We start from the raw sequence: 21,411 nt of genomic DNA on the forward strand, positions 1-21,411 counted from the left end.
TAGGGGAAAATTGATCCAGATTAGCCAATAGATTTTTCGCATTTGTAGTTATCGGCTTGTTCTGGTCAAGCTAATGGTGACAGAACATCCTTATCACTTCACTAGTTCTAAAAACTAGAAATAGGGCTCCTCATCACTTCCATGACTTTAGTGTTAAAAGGTTGCCAATGCCTAGAGTAACCTCAGTTTCCATCGACTGGATACAAAAAACCATGACCTAAAATTTGTCAGATGTAAGATCTAACAACTATACATTAAATAACCGAGCAGAGAAACATGTGTTTCAGAAGGCTACTCCAAAAAGGGTAACTGTTTGTTTCATGGTAACCTGGAGAGCTGATCTTTCTGGGGGTCACTGGGAACAAACACCGGAAGCTGGTGCGGCCGAGGCCCGGCAGACCGTTGGCTAGAACCCCCGGGGTCTCTGAAACTTCTCGCTGCCGGATCTGTAATCAGAGGTCCGCCAAAGAATATAGACTGCCCGGTGTACAGAAGGTCAGGACGGCCTGAGCGAGAGCTGGATCCCTGGTTTGCCTGAGCGGACACGAACCTGCCTGCTTCCTGATCCCAGTAAACAGATGACCGTGAAGATCTTTCTGCTTGTGGTGGGGCGTAGGGCCTCCTGGCGTTGCTGGTTTCGGTGATAGGCACTTCGTTGACACTGGCTTTCGCTGAGAATGGAGACCTGTTTGCCGATGTCTGATAGATTGGGTTGAAATGCTTGGAGGGATGGTGCTCGGCTAACGGGGTTGCAGTACGTGAGTTGCTCTGGAAGCTGCTCGGTGTCCGAGGATACAGCTCGATGTCATCTGCACTTGCTCTGCTGGGTGGATAAGAGGGCTTGTACTGTGAATTACCGCCAGACAGAGGATATCTGTGGTGCCCAGTATCAGCACTTATGACACTGCTTCTGCTGCTGAGGTTATCACTGTCTGCCTCATACTGGTTGCGGGTATTGATCGGTTTCAGCACTGATGAAGAGGCTCTTGCTTTTGCTGCTGCTTTCATGGCCTCATTTGAGTCCAACTTTGCAAGCTTCCACGCACTGATGCGGACTGGACGTTTAGGATGATTTTTGGCTCTTTCACCAGGGTCTGTGGTATCAGGATCAACAGTTGAAGGAACTCGTCCAGGTTCCAGGTGTGGGATGATTTCATCCTGCGATGTGATGCAGACAGGATCAAATATATGCATGATGACTCGCTAAGGAAAAGGCATGTGCCACTTAGAAATGCAGACAACTGTGACAGGCAGAAACAGAACCACTTTTGATAGATTATCTTAGAACACAGTGTGAATTTCTGATAAGATTTGTTGAAGTTGAAAGAATAGACTGCACCGAAAACTGTGGTGCCTTCAATTATAGAACATAAACACAAGACTATAATACCAAAGAAAGTTGAGATGGCCCAGAAATATTGCGCCACACAATACTTACCTGGTCAATGAAAATACGAGGGGGAGTGCACCATGCGCCTTTGTAGTGCCGTGCAAACGAGCTCCCACTAAAAGCAGTTGGTGCAGAACTCATTGGAGAAGATGCCAAGCTCTGCTGATCATCATGGACAGAAGGTCCAGGTGGATCACTCTGAGCCCTCATGGCCACAACATATTCATAAGTTGTGATGCCCTGCAAATAGCGGTGCAGCAAAGTAACCACGTTCACAAGTTGCATTCCTGGACAAGACCCCCCAAAATGGGGCAAAAATAATGACAAGTGCTGAAGTCACTAACCTTCCGGATCAATATCATATGGAAGAAAAATAGCTCTCCAAGTGGCACTGAAGCAAGCATTGAAAGAGCTGTACCCAGGGCCTGGAGTCAGAGAGGTTTCTTTGTCAAGATCGTGATAGCTTGACCATACCGTGTAACAGACCTCAATCAATTGAGTATAGCAGAGTCATCACAGTTCAAACGGGTAACCATGTCAATTCAAATTGATGTGTATAGTACATAGTTAAAGGGTTTTAGCTTATGATATCTTTATCCCTCTGGGTTCATGTATACATAGTCGATGTGGGCTTTGTATTTTCAGCTAAGATACTAATGCTTTGTTTTGACAGAGACTTCTGATTTGTAGCACTGTGTGGATACACTTAGCACTGGCTGTGTTGGTTCACAATTTCTGCTGCATAAAATTAGCAATTCCTTCTGTTCTCCTTATAAGATCTACCCTGTTCAGATTAAGTTGCACTGAATTCTGTTATCATGTTTTACTGCATTGAATGCTGTTATCATGTCTTACCTCGAAATCCTAATCACAGAAAGTACTACTAATTTGATTGTGTGTTTTCCAAGGATCACAAAATGGTGATGATAAAGTTGCAAAGTCATCAATGCCTAATCTGCCAAAGGGCCTCTAGCCTAGTGGTTAGAGGAGCCTGGCGGCACCCCTCAGGTCCTGGGTTCGATTCCCCGTGGGAGCGAATTTCAGGCTGAGGGTAAAAAAATCCCCTCGCTGGCCCCGGTGCCAAAGCACTGTGTGTGGACGGCCCAGGTTCCCATGGGTAACGGCCCCGGTGTCAGGGCGGGGCCAGGGTTCGGGGATTTTCTCGGTCGGGGAAGCCGAGGCTTCTTCTGAAAGTCAATACCGGTGGGGCGGTCTTTCCCCACCCGGCCGAGTTTTTTTTATCAATGCCTAATCTAATGTCCATGAGAACTAATGGAAACATGTAAATTAAAAGCTCGCTCGTGTAACAAGAAACTAGATAAATGAATAAAGGACTAAAACTTACCACAATGGTTGCAAAGGGTGCTCGTGAAAGGCCATACCCCAGCTTTTCTCCAATCTGATCTTCTATGGCTGTCTTATCAGTGAAGCAACGAACAAAAACAGCAATACCAACTCCACACTCAACGGCGAGCTACGTTTAAGTCACAATTAGAAAAAATAAATAATGCTTTTGGAACACCTAGTCCACACTCTAAAACACAAGCTTATAGGAATTCAAAAGAAGGCAAATGTTGATAATTAGATATATCAGCATTCTATGATTTTTCAACATACCCAAGCAAGACTCACGGCCATAAGGCATAAGAATGTGATATAGTTTTTTCTTCCAACACAGTTGTTCAGCCACTGCACAAAAAAAGGTTTCAGAACTGTGAAAAAAAATCAACAATAAACAAAATAAGCGAAGAAAAGAAAATGAATAATAGAGGATTAAATACAATACCCGGCAGTGATGATCAAAGCCATCAACACACTTATCACAACTTCGACAGTGCTTACTATGTTTTCGCACCTGTATCAGAACACAAAGGAAACAGCACTGAGTATCAACTCAATGTTGTCCATAACATCTGTCCAAACACTGAAGATGAATACAAAAAATAAAGTACGGCAAGCATCATAGCAATGAAGACGCCAACCACTGGCCTTGCAAAATAATAAAAATATATCATTAACACAAGCATTCGATAATCGTGAAAATCTGTGAAGGAATCATTTGCTTAAATAAAAAACTTAGTCCAATTGAAAATTTTCCATCTACTTGTCAAATTGAAAAGGCATTCCACATGGTGCCATACTTTGAGAGTACCTCGCACTATTGAATACAAAAATTTGGTATACCCGGAGTTGTAGTACCTGTTATGCTGGAACCAACAGTTTTGGTTTTGGGGTACATGTGCACTTAAATAAATAATAAGCTAGAAGCAAAAGCCAAAAGTGCAATAATTTGAGTACAACCATTTTTCATAACAATTACTCTTGGAAAGAAAAGGAGACACTGGCATGGAACTCAAAGTATTGCACAATTTGCACGTCAAACAGGGTTGAGTTGAGAATAAGTACCTCCGCGTTGCAAAGGGTGCAAAATAGTGCCTCTTCACCATAATCCTCTTGTTGGTTAATTTCATCCTCTTTGCAACAATCCTCTATAGTAAAAACAGCACAACAAAAACAAATCCTACCTAAGCACGAATTATGCTTAGGGATATCCTCACTGTTTCTCAATCCTGACTTGCCAGCTTCATCTTGAGTGTCTGTATGTGCTTTTAACCAGGAGAAGATTTATTAGCTAATAAAATGATAGGCTGCTAACACTCAATTAATTGGCCACATGTGAATAGAAGCACTGTTAAGGAACAATATATACCTTCTGATTTATAAATTAGAGCACCGTCCATAGAAATCAGGATGCCAGGGTCAGCAGGATCAATCGCAGTACATCTAACATATAGGATCAGCACAGCTAAGGCCTGACAAAACAGAATGACTATCAAAATACTTATCAGATGAATTTATTCATGTAATCAACCCAAGCATGTGTAGGATGGCATCTTACCAGAAAACTATAAACACCCACAGCGACATACTGATACACGTCCTTCCCAAGAAATGGAGAGAAGAAAGCATAGAAAGCTATACAAAGCAAGAAGTACACAGTTATAGCCACCACCTGGAAAAAATATAAAAAAAACGTTATTCATGCCCTCCCACTGATAGGAAAGAACACAGTGCCTGCAAAGACAGGATTTTAGGAGGAAGTACAAATGCAATGAAAAGGCCTCAGATTGAGGTGAAATAGAATGCCAATATTTTCATACTGTACACAACAATCCCAACTAAATTACAAGTCCAGCGATCATATTGTCCAATCACGGTAGCTCAGACTTGGCAAGCTTCTTATAGAAGAGACTCATCAAGTCATAATAGCCCATGGTTCATAGCCTTTCCCTCAATGTTTGCTCTTTCATTTGTACCATACTAAGGAAGGGCAAAAGGTGGGATGAAGTGGCCTGTGAATGGATCCAAGCTATTGCTAACTGAATGCTCACTGGAAAAGATTGAAAGCTGCTATTTGATAGCATCTTGTAACGCTGATCTCGCACCCATAGTTCACGCTTTAGAAGTGCTGGTCACTAGTCAGTAGTCACTACTCCACAATCTACTGTAATCTCACCAGGATACCGTTGATCCCTGATACTGCATTAACAGAAGTACAATACAACAATTCTTCAACGAATCTAGAAAAGGCTTGGTAGCAAACCACTTGACATATGATTGAGCAGTGCTCCTGCTACCTTTTCAGAGATGCGAAAGCTATAAGCTGAGAAGTGATGCTATCATGCTAAACTGTAGCACAGTTGCAATTTAGCAAATTCACTAACACATTTTGCAATTTAGCAAAGCACATTTGATTTCACGCATCTGCCTGTAGCACAGGCAACTATTACTTGGCTGAGACAGTGACATAAAGCTAAGGAACAACATACTAGTGGTTAGGACCAGATCCGGATGAATGATACCAAACAGAACGCCTCAATTATTATTTATGAACGCCTGAAGCATCCATTCTAGGACACCATGCAAAAGAAAGTACAATTATGCATTTCAAGAGCAACCTCTCAAAGTAGAGTCCACGAAAATCGACTAGAGCCTGCAGTTTAACACAATGTAACTAAATCAAGTCTCACAAAATCAAGTTACTAGGGGGTACTGTAAAAGTACAACAAGGAAGGAGACAAAAAGAAGAGCCGAAACGAACTCCTAGGTTCAAGCCCCACATCCCATCAGAGACGAAAGAGCAGAACAGCCCCACAAGAGAATACCAACAAAAAGGGACACTTTTATTGGAGAAAGCGAAATGCCAGATGAAAACAAGTCGCATATGCCGCACGAGATCGGAATGTAGCGCGGCATGAAATTCAGGTAATCCAGCCGACTGCCATTAGGGGAAATCCTAAACAAAACCAAATCCATGTACTACTTGTCCTCTTCGCCTCAAAAGAGGGGAGTATAAGAGAAGAAGCAGAAGTAAACAAAACACTCATGGCGCTTCTGGAGTGCAGAGCCGCGCAGACGCATCGCGGAGGAAAGAAAAAAAATCAGAGAAGGGCAACCCATCACACCAACCTACGCACGCCTGAACATCCATCATCAAAACATGAGCACGTCACACTGAAATGGCGCCAGGAAATTCGTTCCATAGTCCCGCCAGAAACACCGAAAACCGCCCCCGCTTCGGTGGCGAACCGAACAGAGCGCGACGGGATCCGCGGAGCACAATGCGGCCCAAATTGCGCACAGGCGGAGCGGAGGACGACTCATGGCACGGGAGAACGCGGACTGGAGCGGACCTGCAGGGTGTGGGCGGGGAGCTGCCACCCGTGGCGCCGCGCCATGGCGGCCGCCCGCTGCAGCAGAGGCGGCGGCGTTCGCGGAAGGAAGCAGGCGGCCCCTGGGATCAGCGGCGCGCGTGCTGCATTGCAGTTGCGGTGCGGCGCGAGATCCCAAGCCCGTGGCCGAGGAGGGAAACCCTAGCGCGCCCGTACGGTTACGGCCGCCGCGGCGCGTGGCCTGTGTCAGGCGAGGGGCGGAGCCGAGGACTGGAAGTCTGGAACACTTGAGGAGAGGACTGGCCGTCTGGGGGGAGAGAAAGGGGGACGTGGTCAAGACGCGAAGTGAAGGGTTGCGGCGATGCCGCGATTGGCGACGGCTTTGGATTCCTCCTACTACTGCGAAGGATATTTTTTCCACTTTTACCTATTTTTCTTTCTTTTTTTCCCCACTACTAGTACTACAGAAGACTTTTGTCTGAGCAGTGGGCCAGCCGGTTGCAGTACGTGTTCACACCAGAGAACAGGGCCGGGATGAACTTGAGGAGCTCCAATTGAAATCTTCCTTTTCAAAAAAATATTTGCGGGAGCACCAAGGTGTCATTTAAGGGAGAAGAAGAAGCAAGCATCAATATTACATAAAACCCATGCTGGAGATGAGATTTGTTCGTGGCAACGGCCTCCTCGGACCCGCGTGCCATGGCGCTTCGTTTTTCCTTGCCCCGGACGCATCATCTCGGAGCATGCGTTATTTAACCTTTAACCATTTCTTCTCCCCGAGTCAAGTGCAGCGCGATCCGCCCTGGGAATCTGCAGTAGATTGGTACTAGTTTTTTCATTTAAACTACCATGGCCTCTTCACCCGAGCTGTACAGTAGGAGTACTATGATATTCCTGTGACAGCCCGTGGTCAGTTGGGCTGGGCTGAATTCGAGTTACTGTAGCACGTCTACTGTAGCACGAAAAAAACTGTCGCTCCGGCACAGTATTCCAGTTTAGTCCCCTACCGAGAAACGGTAACGAGCCAGACCCGTTTAAAATACCGGTCACGGGAAGGTAAATAATTCCGGCCGCAGTTTTTTGCGCGAAGCGAGGACGAAAACACAAGAGAGTTATTTAGCAGGTGTGGTTTACTAAAAAATGTAGGCTTGATCTTAGCCGTTATCCCGGGCTGGGTCGTTACAGGGGTATCAGAGTCATACTCTCGCGGTTCACGCCACGTACGGGCAGAAGTGCGCGTACATGAGCACGTCGGCGCGTGGAAATACAGATGCCAACAGCATGTGGACGGACACACATGGGCTGCTGGCAGTGAACCCACGGGCGTGGCACATGGGATCGTAGCACTAGACGTATGGGACGTGGCCCAAGAGAGGAGATCCTGCTCCTTTGTCCCGTATGGGTAAGCTGGTTCGATGTCTCGACGAGGACGTCGAGTCCTCAACGGGGTGACTGTGACATCCCGTGGCAGAATTCGAGTTACTGTAGCACATCTACTGTAGTTCTGGCACAGGTATTCCTAGTTTAGTCCATACCGAGAAACGGTAACGAGCCAGACCAGTTTAAAAGACCGGTCACGAGAAGGTAAATAATTCCGGCCACAGCCTTTTGCGCGAAGCGAGGACGAAAGCGCAAGAGAGTTATTTAGCAGGTGTGGTTTACTCAAAAATGTAGAGTAGATCTTAGCCGTTATCCCGGTTCGGGTCGTTACAATTCCCATCTTGTCACAGCCATGGACCTTTGTTTCTGTGCTATATTTTTTTTTAAAAGTATCTGTGCTAATTTTGGGAGCTATCATCGGGGAGGTTGGCATTGGCAGCGACGTGGATGATAAGAGAATGAAAAATAATGCAGCTGCCGCGGCTGGATCGGCCACGACGACGCGTCTCGCACAGCAACGAGACGAAACATGGCGCGGCGCACTGTTCAGGCCTGCGTGATTCAAGACACGGCTGAGCCCATCGACCGATCGTAATCGGATCAATCGGCACCTGATTGGACAATCTGGCATGTCGTCTGTCGATAGATTGTTTTTTTTTTGTATTTTGGGCCAAGAAAATGAGCTTGGATTGGAATCGTGCCCGTGACAGGGGTGGGCCGCCTGCTCCGTTCTTGTCCGGTGCGTGTCCTGTTAGTATTATTCTTTGTTTCGAGAATCTCTGCTGCCTAAAAATTATTACTACTGGAGTAGTGGTGCAGTATAGGTGTAGCCGTGTAGGCATGCGGATTGTTACGCTTTCTTTCCTAACAAATCTCGGAGGATGACGTCACGCAGGAGAAGCTGGGCATGTGAGACTTGCTGAAAATAATCCGGCACGGAGATTTCGGCGTTGATCAGGCGGGCCGTTTCAGGTCCTCAAGTGTTAGGATTTCTCGTGTCCAAACTTTGGCTTGGCTTCTCTGTTCACACTTTTTTTCCTGGTTGTTTCTCCAAATCCCTCTTGGAGCCTAGACCTAATTTCTAATTTTTTCCCGCATACTACTGTACAGTGTATCGTAAATAATGTGCAACTCCGAATACCCACTCATTCACAGCCTGCTGTGGTAGGTATGTACATCGCTCTCTCCGCTGTCCATCAAACAGCCATCAACAGCAGTAGAAAAGTACGCGTACATATGCAGCTAGCCTAAGGAGTACGGACAGGGACAGCTCACGGTCACGAGGTTACTCATGAGCGGCAACCTGACTTCCAAAGAAATGGCGGTCGACGATGCGTGTCCATGTGTTGCGATCATGGTCGCCGCCCCTCGTCGTCCGCTCAGAAATGCGTGTTCCTCTCCATCATCCCATGTACGCGCACGCGCAGATCTCATGCCGGCCATGATTACTGCCGGGAAAAGCCGTCCAGTTCGCCATCGAATTTGCATTGGGACGAACCGACGACAAGGCCGTCAGACGAACAGAAACTTAGGTTTTTACTTGGGAGTGAAGTGGTATTAAGCCCAAACAATGATGGAGCACCACTGCTCCACCAGAGACAGTGGGCCAGCCGAGCTGTACGCCGGACCGGCAGGCGAGCCCGATCGTCCTCTCCGTGCCAATGCCAAAGCAAGGACGCTCGCCGCGCACGCCAAGCTCCCCTGGGACTGCGCCTCCTCGCCGTTCGCGCGTGCCGGGCCACCGCCTGGTGCTCGCTCAACTGCACGGAGAGGACATGGGAGGTCGGCCGAGCCGTGGCGTGGCTACCTCGACGACATGCTGGCGTTGCTCGACGGGAAGCTGCTGACGCCGCTGCTGGATTTTAATGAATTTTTTTGGTGGAGAGCTGAAACATTGGACACCACCCTCAAAACCAAATTTCAAAGAAAAGACTATAATTAAATTTTCTAAAAATATAAACAATTAGAAACTAATGTGGTATTCCCCCGGATATCATCAATATTCGACCCGCAAGATATTTTCAATGTCGAACTCCTTCCTGGTGGAGGCCAAACACACCATAAGATGGATTGCATCTTCACTCCTACATTTATTGGTAGTAGATGCAGAATAAGAGGTGCCCGTCAACATCCGGCTAAGCAATCCACTTAACCGTGGAAGCTAGCACGGGAAAAATGGGACTAGTCCGCTAAAACGAGCATATTTTCTACGTTCGGTGTTCGATTTTAATGAAATTTTTTTGTGGAGAGCTGAAGCATTGGACACCACCCTCAAAACCAAATTTCAAAGAAAAGACTATAATTAAATTTTCTAAAAATATAAACATTTAGCAACTAACGTGGTATTCCCCCGGATATCATCAATATTCGACGCGCAAGCTATTTTCAGCGTGGAACTCCTTCCCGGTGGAGGCCAAGCACACCATAAGATGGATTGCATCTTAACCCCTGCATTTATTGGTAGTAGATGCAGAATAAGAGGTGCCCGCCAACATCCGGCTAAGCAATCCACTTCACCGTGGAAGCTAGCACGCGAAAAATGGGACTAGCGCGCTAAAACGAGCATATTTTCTACGTTCCGTGTCCGATTTTAATGAAAAATTTTTGGTGGAGAGCTGAAGCATTGGACACCACCCTCAAAACCAAATTTCAAAGAAAATACTATAATTAAATTTTCTAAAAATATAAACAATTAGCAACTAACGTGGTATTGCCCCGTATATCATCAATATTCGACCCGCAAGCTATTTTCAGCGTCGAACTCCTTCCCGGTGGAGGCCAAGCACACCATAAGATGGATTGCATCTTAACTCCTGCATTTATTGGTAGTAGATGCAGAATAAGAGGTGCCCGCCAACATCCAGCTAAGCAATCCACTTAACCGTGGAAGCTAGCACGCGAAAATTAGGACTAGTCCGCTAAAACGAGCATATTTTCTACGTTCGGTGTCCGATTTTAATGAGATTTTTTTGGTGGAGAGCTGAAGCATTGACACCACCCTCAAAACAAAATTTCAAAGAAAAGACTATAATTAAATTTTCTAAAAATATAAACAATTAGCAACTAACGTGGTATTCCCCTGGATATCATCAATATTCGACCCGCAATCTATTTTCAGCGTCGAACTCCTTCCCGGTGGAGGCCAAGCACACCATAAGATGGATTGCATCTTAACTCCTGTATTTATTGGTAGTAGATGTAGAATAAGAGGGGCCCGTCAACATCCGGCTAAGCAATCCACTTAACCGTGGAAGCTAGCACGCGAAAAATAGGACTAGTCCGCTAAAACGAGCATATTTTCTACGTTCGGTGTTCGATTTTAATGAAATTTTTTTGTGGAGAGCTGAAGCATTGGACACCACCCTCAAAACCAAATTTCAAAGAAAAGACTATAATTAAATTTTCTAAAAATATAAACATTTAGCAACTAACGTGGTATTCCCCCGGATATCATCAATATTCGACGCGCAAGCTATTTTCAGCGTGGAACTCCTTCCCGGTGGAGGCCAAGCACACCATAAGATGGATTGCATCTTAACCCCTGCATTTATTGGTAGTAGATGCAGAATAAGAGGTGCCCGCCAACATCCGGCTAAGCAATCCACTTCACCGTGGAAGCTAGCACGCGAAAAATGGGACTAGCGCGCTAAAACGAGCATATTTTCTACGTTCCGTGTCCGATTTTAATGAAAAATTTTTGGTGGAGAGCTGAAGCATTGGACACCACCCTCAAAACCAAATTTCAAAGAAAATACTATAATTAAATTTTCTAAAAATATAAACAATTAGCAACTAACGTGGTATTGCCCCGTATATCATCAATATTCGACCCGCAAGCTATTTTCAGCGTCGAACTCCTTCCCGGTGGAGGCCAAGCACACCATAAGATGGATTGCATCTTAACTCCTGCATTTATTGGTAGTAGATGCAGAATAAGAGGTGCCCGCCAACATCCAGCTAAGCAATCCACTTAACCGTGGAAGCTAGCACGCGAAAATTAGGACTAGTCCGCTAAAACGAGCATATTTTCTACGTTCGGTGTCCGATTTTAATGAGATTTTTTTGGTGGAGAGCTGAAGCATTGACACCACCCTCAAAACAAAATTTCAAAGAAAAGACTATAATTAAATTTTCTAAAAATATAAACAATTAGCAACTAACGTGGTATTCCCCTGGATATCATCAATATTCGACCCGCAATCTATTTTCAGCGTCGAACTCCTTCCCGGTGGAGGCCAAGCACACCATAAGATGGATTGCATCTTAACTCCTGTATTTATTGGTAGTAGATGTAGAATAAGAGGGGCCCGTCAACATCCGGCTAAGCAATCCACTTAACCGTGGAAGCTAGCACGCGAAAAATAGGACTAGTCCGCTAAAACGAGCATATTTTCTACGTTCGGTGTCCGATTTTAATGAATTTTTTTTGGTGGAGAGCTGAAGCATTGAACACCACCCTCAAAAAAAATTTCAAAGAAAAGACTATAATTAAATTTTCTAAAAATATAAACAATTAGCAACTAACGTGGTATTCCCCCGGATATCATCAATATTCGACCCGCAAGCTATTTTCAGCGTCGAACTCCTTCCCGGTGGAGGCCAAGCACACCATAAGATGGATTGCATCTTAACTGCTGCATTTATTGGTAGTAGATGCAGAATAAGAGGTGCACGTCAACATCCAGCTAAACAATCCACTTAACCGTGGAAGCTAGCACGCGAAAAATAGCACTAGTCCGCTAAAACGAGCATATTTTCTACGTTCGGTGTCCGATTTTAATGAAATTTTTTTGGCGGAGAGCTGAAGCATTGGACACCACCCTCAAAATAAAATTTCAAAGAAAAGACTATAATTAAATTTTCTAAAAATATAAAAAATTAGTATCTAACGTGCCCTTCATCTGGTGCTCCGCCTCCGTGGTGGCCAGTAAGTCCTAGGCCATGGAGTTGGCTTTTGTCCCTGTGTTCACAAGTATGGTGCAGGTGCCTCCTGTGTCTCTGGAGATTGTCTCTGTGTTTCGTGTCCTCGTCGAGTCGTGGTCGTTTGTCTGTCCGATGTCGAGTCATGTGGTCTGGTTGTATTTGTTAAGTCTGGTTGTATTTGTGAACATGAGCTGCTGTGCAGCAGCTTCGTTGAACCATGTTATGAATAAGTGAACCCTAAACTTCATGTGGCAATCTGATTGTTCTTGGATTCTGCCTTTCTTAATACATCTTCGTTATGCACAGTGCCAATGTTTGTGAACTGGAAGCAATAGTATGTGCGTTGCTTAGCAATTCTGATGATGATCAATGTACTGACGGTAGATTGTTTTGCAATTCTGCTACTTATGCAGTTAAATTTTGGATCACTTTTCAGGTGGTAATGTTGTGTGCTCTGTTTTTGGGGTTTGATACTTCAGATGCACATGTAGGTATTTACCTGGATTATCATTAGCATTTTATTTAGCTTTCCCAGATGTCATTGGTGCTGACTATGGTCGCCTATGGACTTATCGAGTGACTGTGAATACGACCTCCATTTGTTCGATGTGTTAAGGTCACCTATTATGGACCGACTTGGTTAGATGTGCATTCCTTGATATGAATTCAGAAATCTTACTTTGAACGTTTTGCATAGAACAAATAAAAATATCGTCGTACCTGAATCTTATGCACTCTGAGACTACTAACATTTTTCTCTTTTTAAACATTAGCATGTCAGATTATTGGAAGGATAATTCTTGTTTCTTTTGACAAGTATTAGGTTGCAGATATAGACCCATTGCTAGGCTCTGGATCAGTGGTGATATTCTGTCACTAGACGACATGCTGCCCAAAATGATATATGTGCTCCAATTTCTAGAGCGAATTAGAAGTTTGTAGAAACGGCATTGTTTGCAGTACTCAGGGCTGCATCAGAAGTTCAGAACCAAGCATGCGGGGTGCCTATCGTGCTCCCACATCAATAGAAACGGAGCTGAAACATGCTGACAGCCACTCTGTTATATGCACATTTGTTTACCTGCTAGCGAATGGGGTTGCAAAAACTCGATGTTCTCTTCATGCAGCCGAAGCGAAACAGATGAGTCAGCTGCATCGCCATCAATTTGACATCGTCAGAGAGAGATATGCGTGGAGCATCCATTCTCCGAAGCAGAATCCTCTGGTGCCTCAATTTGACGCCATTCACTTGCCATCGCCATCTCTTGATCTCCAAGGGCAGCTAGAGATGGCCCGCGCAAATAGCGCGGGTAGCTAGATTTTATATGTCTAAATCTATTATTAGTCATATTTGACATGGCTCTTTGAGTTACTCTAAACTGTTAATCCAATGATGTAGATTTTTTCTTTTTTAGATTAATGTGGGAATTACTCTAAACTGTTAGATCTTCATAAAATCTAATGATGTAGACTTTCTCTTTTTTAAATTAATGTGAGAATTTTTAAACTCTCTCGGCAAACATGATGCCTTCTTTTAACACTATTTTATTAAGATAATAGATAGATAGATGGGTCCATGTTGCATGTGACGGTCTGACCTCTGCAATGGTTAATATGCCAACTAACAGCTACCAAGGACATGCATGCATCACCAGCTTATACACTACTGGAGCTGACGATTGGGCGAGAAGAGCATGCATTTTCACAAAAGAAAAACCAGGAAGAGGGTGACGAGGTTCAGTTAGCCGAGGGCATCCATGGGGTCGAACAAGCATTCAGTTAGCCGAGGTTCAGCTAAGAGCATGCATTTTGGTCGAACAAGCAGTACAAAAGGTGTGTGATAGCGATTCGTCTACCTCATGAGCAGTTTGGGGATCCATGGGAGATTGAAGTCTCATGCGAGTTTTCCATGGGGAAGAAAAAAAGCGGCAATGGTCGACAATCTGCATGATCGTAAAGCAGCAAACTGCACGAGGAAAATGAACACAGCTTGCATACTGATCCAAAGACCACAGTCTCTGCAGACAATCAAAGGCAGGTCATGGTTTCAAGTGCGTGGTGGGATTCATGTTTTTTCTAGCATTATCCCTCTTATCCGGCAACGAATCGGGATCAGACATTTTACTTCTCAGGTAGGTCAAGGCAACAGAGGGCTACACGTGCCTAATTAAGGTGGGCTCAGAGACACATTTTGGGACACTGGAATGTATCAAGATTGGCACACAATGAGTCAGAACTCAGAATAGGTGATAGGTCCGTCGCCTTGACCTGAACAAATCGGCGCACTTCAGAATAGGAAGATGGACGCGCCGCCCTCCTCGGCGCCGCCGTCGAATGCGAAGGACAGGCAGTGCAGCAGACACACGCGGCGCGGAGCTCCATCGTTAGCGAGGTAGCTCCTGGCGCGCTCCTTGGCGTGCGCGGCGACCCCGTGGCGGGCATGGTGCCTGAGGGGGCCGCCCTCCAACGTCGCCGTGACCACCTCCGCGGCAAAGAATGCCGCAGGCTCCGATTGGCAAGGGGCGTCGGACACGGTACGCTGCGGCGTTGGCGAGGAGCCGACGACTGCACGGCGCCGTACATCCGCAGCGTCCGCGCATCCTTGTACGGCGACGGGCTGTGCGTGGAGGCCGTGAAGGAGCGGGCGCGGCGCGCCGCGTCGAGGCCGAGAGCAGCGACTTAACCGCGATGCTTTCCTTGGCCGGGTCCATGCGGATGCGGCCCATGAGCCTCGGCGGCGCGCCGGCGTCCAGGGCGGCGGCGCTCGCGAGGTCCGCCAGCTGCGAACCGCGGTTGCTGCCATGCCGACCGGCCCCGTCCATCGGGAGGTGATGCTAGAGCTTCAGGAGGCCACCAGCACGCGGAAGGTGAGCCGAGCGCGCGGGGAACCACGGGGATGCGGCGGCTGTGCGGCGAGTCCGTCCAGGGGGTGGACGGTAAACGAAATACCGTCCACCCCGGGTCCCTATCAACCGTCAGATGAGAATTGTGCGGACGAGATTAGCCACGAGAGTACATAAGAGACTGTTCTTCTTCCTCGCTCGCTTCCCCGTCCGTCTCCTCCGGCCCTCCCCCCGCGGTACGGCCACAGGGCCGACCTACCTAGATGGCGTGCTGACCATCCGGATTCCGATGAGGTATCGTTGCGGCGAGGCGCGCTTTCCGGCAGAACTGCCTTCGCATCCTGTTACTCGTCGCGAGGGAGTCAGCTCAACAGCTCAGAAAACGGCGGCCACCAGAGCACGCCATAGGGGAACTAGAGCATGAAGCCCTAGCGCCGCGCATGGCGCCGAAGGCAGAGCGTGTGTTCTACGAAACGCGTCACCGTGCTCCACGAGCTCTGCGAACGTGTGCGTGTTTGGACTGGCCGGCGTTTTGTCCAAAGAATTCCTGACACAGCTGGTTATGGAGCGTATCAACTTAGCTTTATTTGCAGTGAATTGTGATGAACGAACAATGTAAATGATGCATGGTTCATTCGCAAATACAACTCACGGCCCGTCGTATTCGTATATATAGATAGATTGATGCAGCTTAAAAGGAGAGGAATTTGTGATTTGTGAAGAAACTATCCCTTTAAAAGGACAAACTGGGAATCAGTACAAGGACATCAGTATTCAGTAGCTACAGACAGAACTGTTGGGATTCAGCAGCAGTCCAAGAAGAAGAAGAAGACATGCTGTGTGATGTCGTCGTCTTCTCAGTTCTCACCCTTCTCTGTTCCAGTCCACGAGCAACAATGTACTAGTGCAGATCAGACGGTTTGGAACTGCAAAAGTAGAGGAAGACACGGACGCCGTGAATGGCTGGACTACTCTCTTTGGCCGTAAAACATCAGGCACTGCGCCACTGCGCAGCCGGACGTGCGCGGCGCGCCAGGGTTGTCCTCTCGTCCCCATCGGCAACTCAAGCGAATCACCAGGCAGCCACGCACGGCCTGCGGCATCTTGGGCTGACCAGAGCTTGCAGCGGACGGGGGAGGCCTTCGCCGCACCGGCCCCGTCCATCGGGAGGTGATGCTAGAGCTTCGGGAGGCCACCGGCACGCGCAAGGTGAGCCGAGCGCGCGCGGAACGGCCCGGACGCGGCGGCTGGGCGGTGTGTCAACGTCCAGGGGTGGACGGTAAATGAGATACCGTCCACCCCCTGAGGCCCTATCAACCGTCAGATTGGACTTGTGCGGTTGAGATTGGGCATGAGACTGCATAACGGACTCTGTTCTTCTTCCTCGCTCGCCTCCCGTCCGCCAGTTCCTGCGCCATGGCCGCTGTCCTCTCATCCCCATCAGCAACGCAAGCGAATCATGAGCCGCTCCGAGACCCTGAGGCAGCTGCGCGAATGATGAATGCGGGCGGCGTGCGGCTGCGCGTTGAGCTGAGCTGCGGCACCGCCCATGGTCTCACTCAGCGGCCAGCGAACATCCGAAGGGGCTCACGGTGACGGTAGACCGGTAGAGGGCTAGCTTCCTGTACATGGAGCACGCCGACGCCGCAATCAGTAGCGGACGGAGGACATACAACACAGTCACAAACACGGCGGGATGTCCGCGCCGCCGTGAAATCGTCTTCTCCATCGGCCTCGCGTCTAGGCCAGAGCTTGCCGCGACGCAACGCACGGCAGGGAGCCCGTCTCGGAAGCACTCGGCCGGCGGGAGGGCCTCCGCCGCACGAGCTCCGTTCACCAGGAGCACGACCAGATCTCCAGGACGGGAAGTGACTACAGAAGTGAGTCAAGCGCGCGACGAACGGCAGGGACGCGGCGGTTGTCCGTCGCGACAGCGATCCCAGGGGTGGACGGTAAACGAAATACCGTCCGCCCCTGGGTCCCTGCCAACCGTCAGATCAGATTTTTGCGGCCGAGATTGGTCACGAGATTACATAAGGGGATCCGTTTTCTTCCTCCTCTGGCCTCGGTGCCCCGTCCCCTCTTTCCCTCTTCCGGCCAGAGCCTAGAGGACCTGTGCCTCCCTTCGATGACGCGCTGACTGAGCGGGGCTGCCGGCGAGGCATACTGCCCGGCCGAACTGCCTTTTCGTCCTGCTACTCGTCGCGAGGGAGCAGGCTCTACAGAACGGGGGCAGAGAATGGCGGCCGCAAGAACACGGCGTGGGGGAGCCTGGGCGGCCGCGCGTGCCGTGGAAGGTGGAGTGGGTGTTCGACGAAATGCCGGACCTCACGTCACCAATGGCGTTCACACACCATTGAGTGAGCTCGGTTGCAGGTGTGTCAACGAGTTCTTGCGATGCGCCGATGCCTGATGTGATGGGGGTGAACTCGTATTTTGAAAACGAAATGTCTCATCGATGAACATAGGGGGTTTCTGCAGTCTGCACGGAAGACTCGATTGATTCTGATGATTTGCAGACTGCAAACACACGCCGGCACGCCGCGGCAAAAGGCATTTTGCAAGCTGGCTACGAGTGAAAACATGGCAGTCAACCAAATGTTCCTCTCAAAAAGAACTCACATCAGCCATGAGTTCGAGAACAGGCCATCACAGTGCAACGCTGGGAACATGAAGCCGCTTCTACTTTCTGGAGCAGCAAAGGATTCACAGAATTGTCATCACAGTGCAACGCTGAGAACAGGCACCCGGTGGCGCAGCAGCCACGCCGCCGTGCGCTCCGATTCCGAGTGGCAAGCCAGGACCTGCACACAGCTCACAAGCGTGACCGCTGCAACAGCAGCTCCCGCAAGTCATGCTAAACAGAAGAAGTCTGCCCAATTTCACATGGATGGTTCAAAGATGCAGATAGTCTGAAACTCTGAATATTTGAGGAAAAATCAGAACAGAAGAACCTATTTGACACGGTATGCTCTGTGCTGATCGATTAGCAAGAAACAAATGCTAAAATTTACACCCACCAACTCTGATGAAAGCTCTGTGGTGGTTTCAGGGGAAGATGAGACCCCATCGAAAAGAGAATGAAGTCATATACTAAGCACAAACAAACTTTATTTGTAACTTTATTACATTACCCCTGAAAAGGAGTATAATATTTATTGCATGACTTATTAACTTATTTCCGGAGCTACATGCAGATACTAAGTTCAACAAGATCCTCACGCATAATTCAGAACAACACTAGTGCAGACAAGCAACTCAAGTCCACACACACCACTGCAAGTCTGCAACAAGGGGCAACCTCTCTGTGCCTAAGCAACGACCATCTCCAGCACAGCCATGGCCGCCCTGGCCGCCGGGTTGCTGTTGGAGTTGGAGCTGTACTTCACCGGGTACGACGGGTCCATGGCGATGCCGCACTTGCCCCTGGGCGAGGGCACGTTGCGCGCCATCCGGATGTATCCGCCCTCGCCCCAGCCGTCGCTCCACGAGTTCTTCACGATCCAGAAGTCCCTGCCGTTCTCGCTGCCGTAGCCCACCGCCGTCACGCCGTGGTCCAGCCTCGTCCCGCAGGGCCCGTTGAAGATGCCCTGTGCAGAGATCGATGATCAGGAAGAAGAACACAGCTCAGAATTCAGAGCGATGAGCAGCTAGCCGCCGTAAGCAGTGCTAAGCTCTTGTGTTCCTTCTCACTGAATGTGTGTCAGCCACTTTACCGACTGGTAGTGCTGGAATGCGCGACCGGCGGCATCAATGGCGACGCTAACGGGCTGGCTCGCCACCGCCTCCTGCAACGCCGTCTCGTTGTTGGTCGCCACATCCACGAAGTAGTCTATGGTCACAACCTTCTCATTCACCTGCAATTGAAGAAGACGCAAATCAAATCGATCTCCATCATCATCATCAGTTCCGATCAAATTGCAATCTAGTGCAGCAGGTTGTTATGTATGATGCAGTACCGACCCGGTTGGCGTCACAAGTGCCGTCGGTTCCGGTGAATGGGTAGTCGGCCTCGGTGTCGATCCCGCCGTTGTCGATGACGAACTGGAAGGCGTTCTGCATCTCTCCGCCGTTGCAGCCGTTGTCCTGGCCGTCGCAGTCGATCACCTCCTGCTCCGACAGGGAGATGAGGTTGCCCGTCACGATCGAGTTGATCCCCTCCATGGCTGCCACTGCCGAGAACGCCCAGCACCCACCTGCGTGCACCTCTCACGGACAGAGATGATCAGACGATAACTCACCGGAGGAGAACATTCTAGAAGCTACTTCGTCGGCGAAGTTATTAAGTATAGCATTAACGAGCAGCATGGAGCCGAGCACGGACCGCATTGCTCTTGGTTCTTGACCTCGGTGACGGCACCGAGCAGGCGCCAGTCGACGGCGTCGGGGAGCTGGTCGTCGTGGCGGCGAAGGTAGCGGGTGATCCCGGCCCGGCGCGCCGCGCCGCGGCGGCCGCGGAAGCCGAGGACGCGGCCGCGGTACTCCTCGACGGTGAGGTCTGCGAAGGGGGTGAGGCCGAGTCGGAAGGTGTGGAGCCCGGCGTCCGCCTCCGCGTTGTGGGCGTCGATGTAGCGGAGGTTGTCGCGGAACACCTCCAGGCGCAGCCGGTCCTCCTCCTCGCCGCCGGCAAGGTCGCAGTTGCCGGCGGGCGCGCGCTGGCGGCCGTGCTCCGACTTCCACGCCGCGTACATGCGCCGCACCTCCGCGTCCGCCCGCTCCGCCGGCGGCCGGACGGTGGCGTAGGGGTGACGGGCCGCCGCGGCGGAGGCCAGCGCCACCGTGAGCGCGAGCAGCGCCGCGGCGGCGGGCGCCAGGGAGCGTGGTGGACGCATGGCGATCGTTTTGAGTTGGCGAGCGAGAGAGACGATGAGAAGAGAAGATCTGTGAACTGTTGCGTGCCTGGTGAGTGGTGCCTGTGAACGGCCCGAGCATTTTATAGCCGCGCGAGGCAACGAACTGGGCCACCCGGGCCCACCGCCAAGGCGCCAACACGACTCTGCAATAGCTTTGTCCATGCATGTCTCGAACACAAACAGAGGGCAGCCCGCAGCCGCCATGCATGCCAAGATGCTGGTTGAGCTCTCTACCTAGGAGCATGTTGCCGTGAATTGTGGGATGCATGGCTTGGGTTTTTTTTTGTATATAAAACATCCTAGATTGAATTGCACATGCTAGGTTGCATTTTTTTTAAAAAAGATGGATTATAGCATGCGAATAGATGTGCAAACGAGATCAATGTACCTGTCTCGTTTCTTCATGGACAAAACGAGCCCTCATCAACTAAATCCTTATGTTTATTAGCGTAGGATAGCTCGAGTTATTCAAGTACTCCATCCGTCCCAAAAATAAGTTATTCTAAAAACTTTATGATCAATTAACAAGAAGTTCATGTTTACCTATATTTATTACTATTAGTTGATTCTTACATGTACATACACTTTCTAAATAGAATAAAATAATTTATTTTCTAAGATAAATTTTATATTCTAGAATAACTTGTTTCTTGGAATGGAGAGGGAGTACTATATAATCCCTGACTATGCTGCCCTTAAGCATCTTCTTCAACAGAAGTCAGTTGGCACATACCAATATAGATACAAGAGGTTTGTTATGGTGCTTGAGAGGAACCACCGGTTCCTTCCCCCTCAAATTTCTTGGATCGTTAATTTTAACTCAGTGTGTTTTATTTTAATCAGGGGCAGTTTAGTCATTACACAAATAGATGACCGGTTAGACCATCGCTGCCTCCTTCCGCCTTTATCCCCCAACCGGCGTCCTGCGTGCGTTTCTTGCCCGGCAGCGGCGGCGGCCTGCGCACGACTCTACCAGGTGGCGGCGGCCTGCGCACAACTCTTCCCCGGCTTTGGCGGCGCCCTCCCTCGACCAGCCATCCGCGCACGGCTCTTCCCGGCGACGCGGCTTGCACGCGTCCCTCCCTCGATTCATGTGCACGGTTCTTCCCAGATTCATCCACTACGTCCATCGCTTGCTGGCCAGGAGCCACGCTGCCGTATTCATCTCTGATATTGGAGAGTTGGAGATTGATCTGTTGACATTCGTGGATCAGGCGTTGCTGCAAAAATACTAATCTACCCTTTCAATTAGTTTTGCAACCAGTTCCTGGCCCACAGTTTTTTTGGTTCCGACCCATAGTTAAGGTTCTTCATAATAGGTTCCTTTTAACTTTTAACCATTAGATCTG

General features: G+C 48.8%; 2 protein-coding genes across 6 annotated transcripts; both read right to left on the minus strand.

Annotated features, from left to right (window-relative positions):
- LOC120682443 (protein S-acyltransferase 21-like) lies at positions 1–6,402 on the minus strand. Of its 5 annotated transcripts, XM_039964359.1 has the most exons (11): positions 6,085–6,398; positions 5,350–5,384; positions 4,290–4,403; positions 4,101–4,203; positions 3,797–3,996; positions 3,177–3,245; positions 3,008–3,079; positions 2,736–2,864; positions 1,735–1,815; positions 1,439–1,630; positions 1–1,158 (listed from the first exon to the last, which is right to left on the minus strand). In XM_039964359.1, exons 4-11 carry the CDS (start codon positions 4,129–4,131, stop codon positions 319–321), a joined length of 1,614 nt encoding a protein of 537 aa, XP_039820293.1. In that variant the 5' UTR covers positions 4,132–4,203; positions 4,290–4,403; positions 5,350–5,384; positions 6,085–6,398; the 3' UTR covers positions 1–318. The 5 variants fall into 5 exon arrangements, with proteins under 5 accessions (XP_039820293.1, XP_039820292.1, XP_039820291.1 ...); XM_039964358.1 differs by lacking the exon at positions 5,350–5,384 and having other exon boundaries at positions 3,797–3,987; positions 6,085–6,402; XM_039964357.1 differs by lacking the exon at positions 5,350–5,384 and having other exon boundaries at positions 6,085–6,400.
- Positions 6,403–18,303: 11,901 nt separating this feature from the next.
- LOC120682680 (ervatamin-B-like) lies at positions 18,304–20,097 on the minus strand. The gene is made up of 4 exons (XM_039964660.1): positions 19,534–20,097; positions 19,173–19,405; positions 18,926–19,066; positions 18,304–18,799 (listed from the first exon to the last, which is right to left on the minus strand). The coding sequence occupies exons 1-4, from the start codon at positions 20,039–20,041 to the stop codon at positions 18,521–18,523; spliced, it is 1,161 nt and encodes a 386-aa protein (XP_039820594.1). The 5' UTR covers positions 20,042–20,097; the 3' UTR covers positions 18,304–18,520.
- Positions 20,098–21,411: the final 1,314 nt, after the last annotated feature.

Source organism: Panicum virgatum, chromosome 7N, assembly GCF_016808335.1.
Source record: "Panicum virgatum strain AP13 chromosome 7N, P.virgatum_v5, whole genome shotgun sequence".
NCBI lineage: Eukaryota > Viridiplantae > Streptophyta > Magnoliopsida > Poales > Poaceae > Panicum > Panicum virgatum.

Coding starts and splice junctions, on each gene's coding strand:
- LOC120682443 (XM_039964357.1), bottom strand. CDS start 6,129: ATGGCGCGGCGCCACGGGTGGCAGCTCCCCGCCCACACCCTGCAG. Junction 4,404..6,084: donor TCCCCGCCCACACCCTGCAG/GTCCGCTCCAGT, acceptor TATTTTTTCCAG/GTGGTGGCTATAACTGTGTA. Junction 4,204..4,289: donor TGGGTGTTTATAGTTTTCTG/GTAAGATGCCAT, acceptor CTGTTTTGTCAG/GCCTTAGCTGTGCTGATCCT.
- LOC120682680 (XM_039964660.1), bottom strand. CDS start 20,041: ATGCGTCCACCACGCTCCCTGGCGCCCGCCGCCGCGGCGCTGCTCGCG. Junction 19,067..19,172: donor GCACTTGTGACGCCAACCGG/GTCGGTACTGCA, acceptor CTTCAATTGCAG/GTGAATGAGAAGGTTGTGAC. Junction 18,800..18,925: donor CATTCCAGCACTACCAGTCG/GTAAAGTGGCTG, acceptor ATCTCTGCACAG/GGCATCTTCAACGGGCCCTG.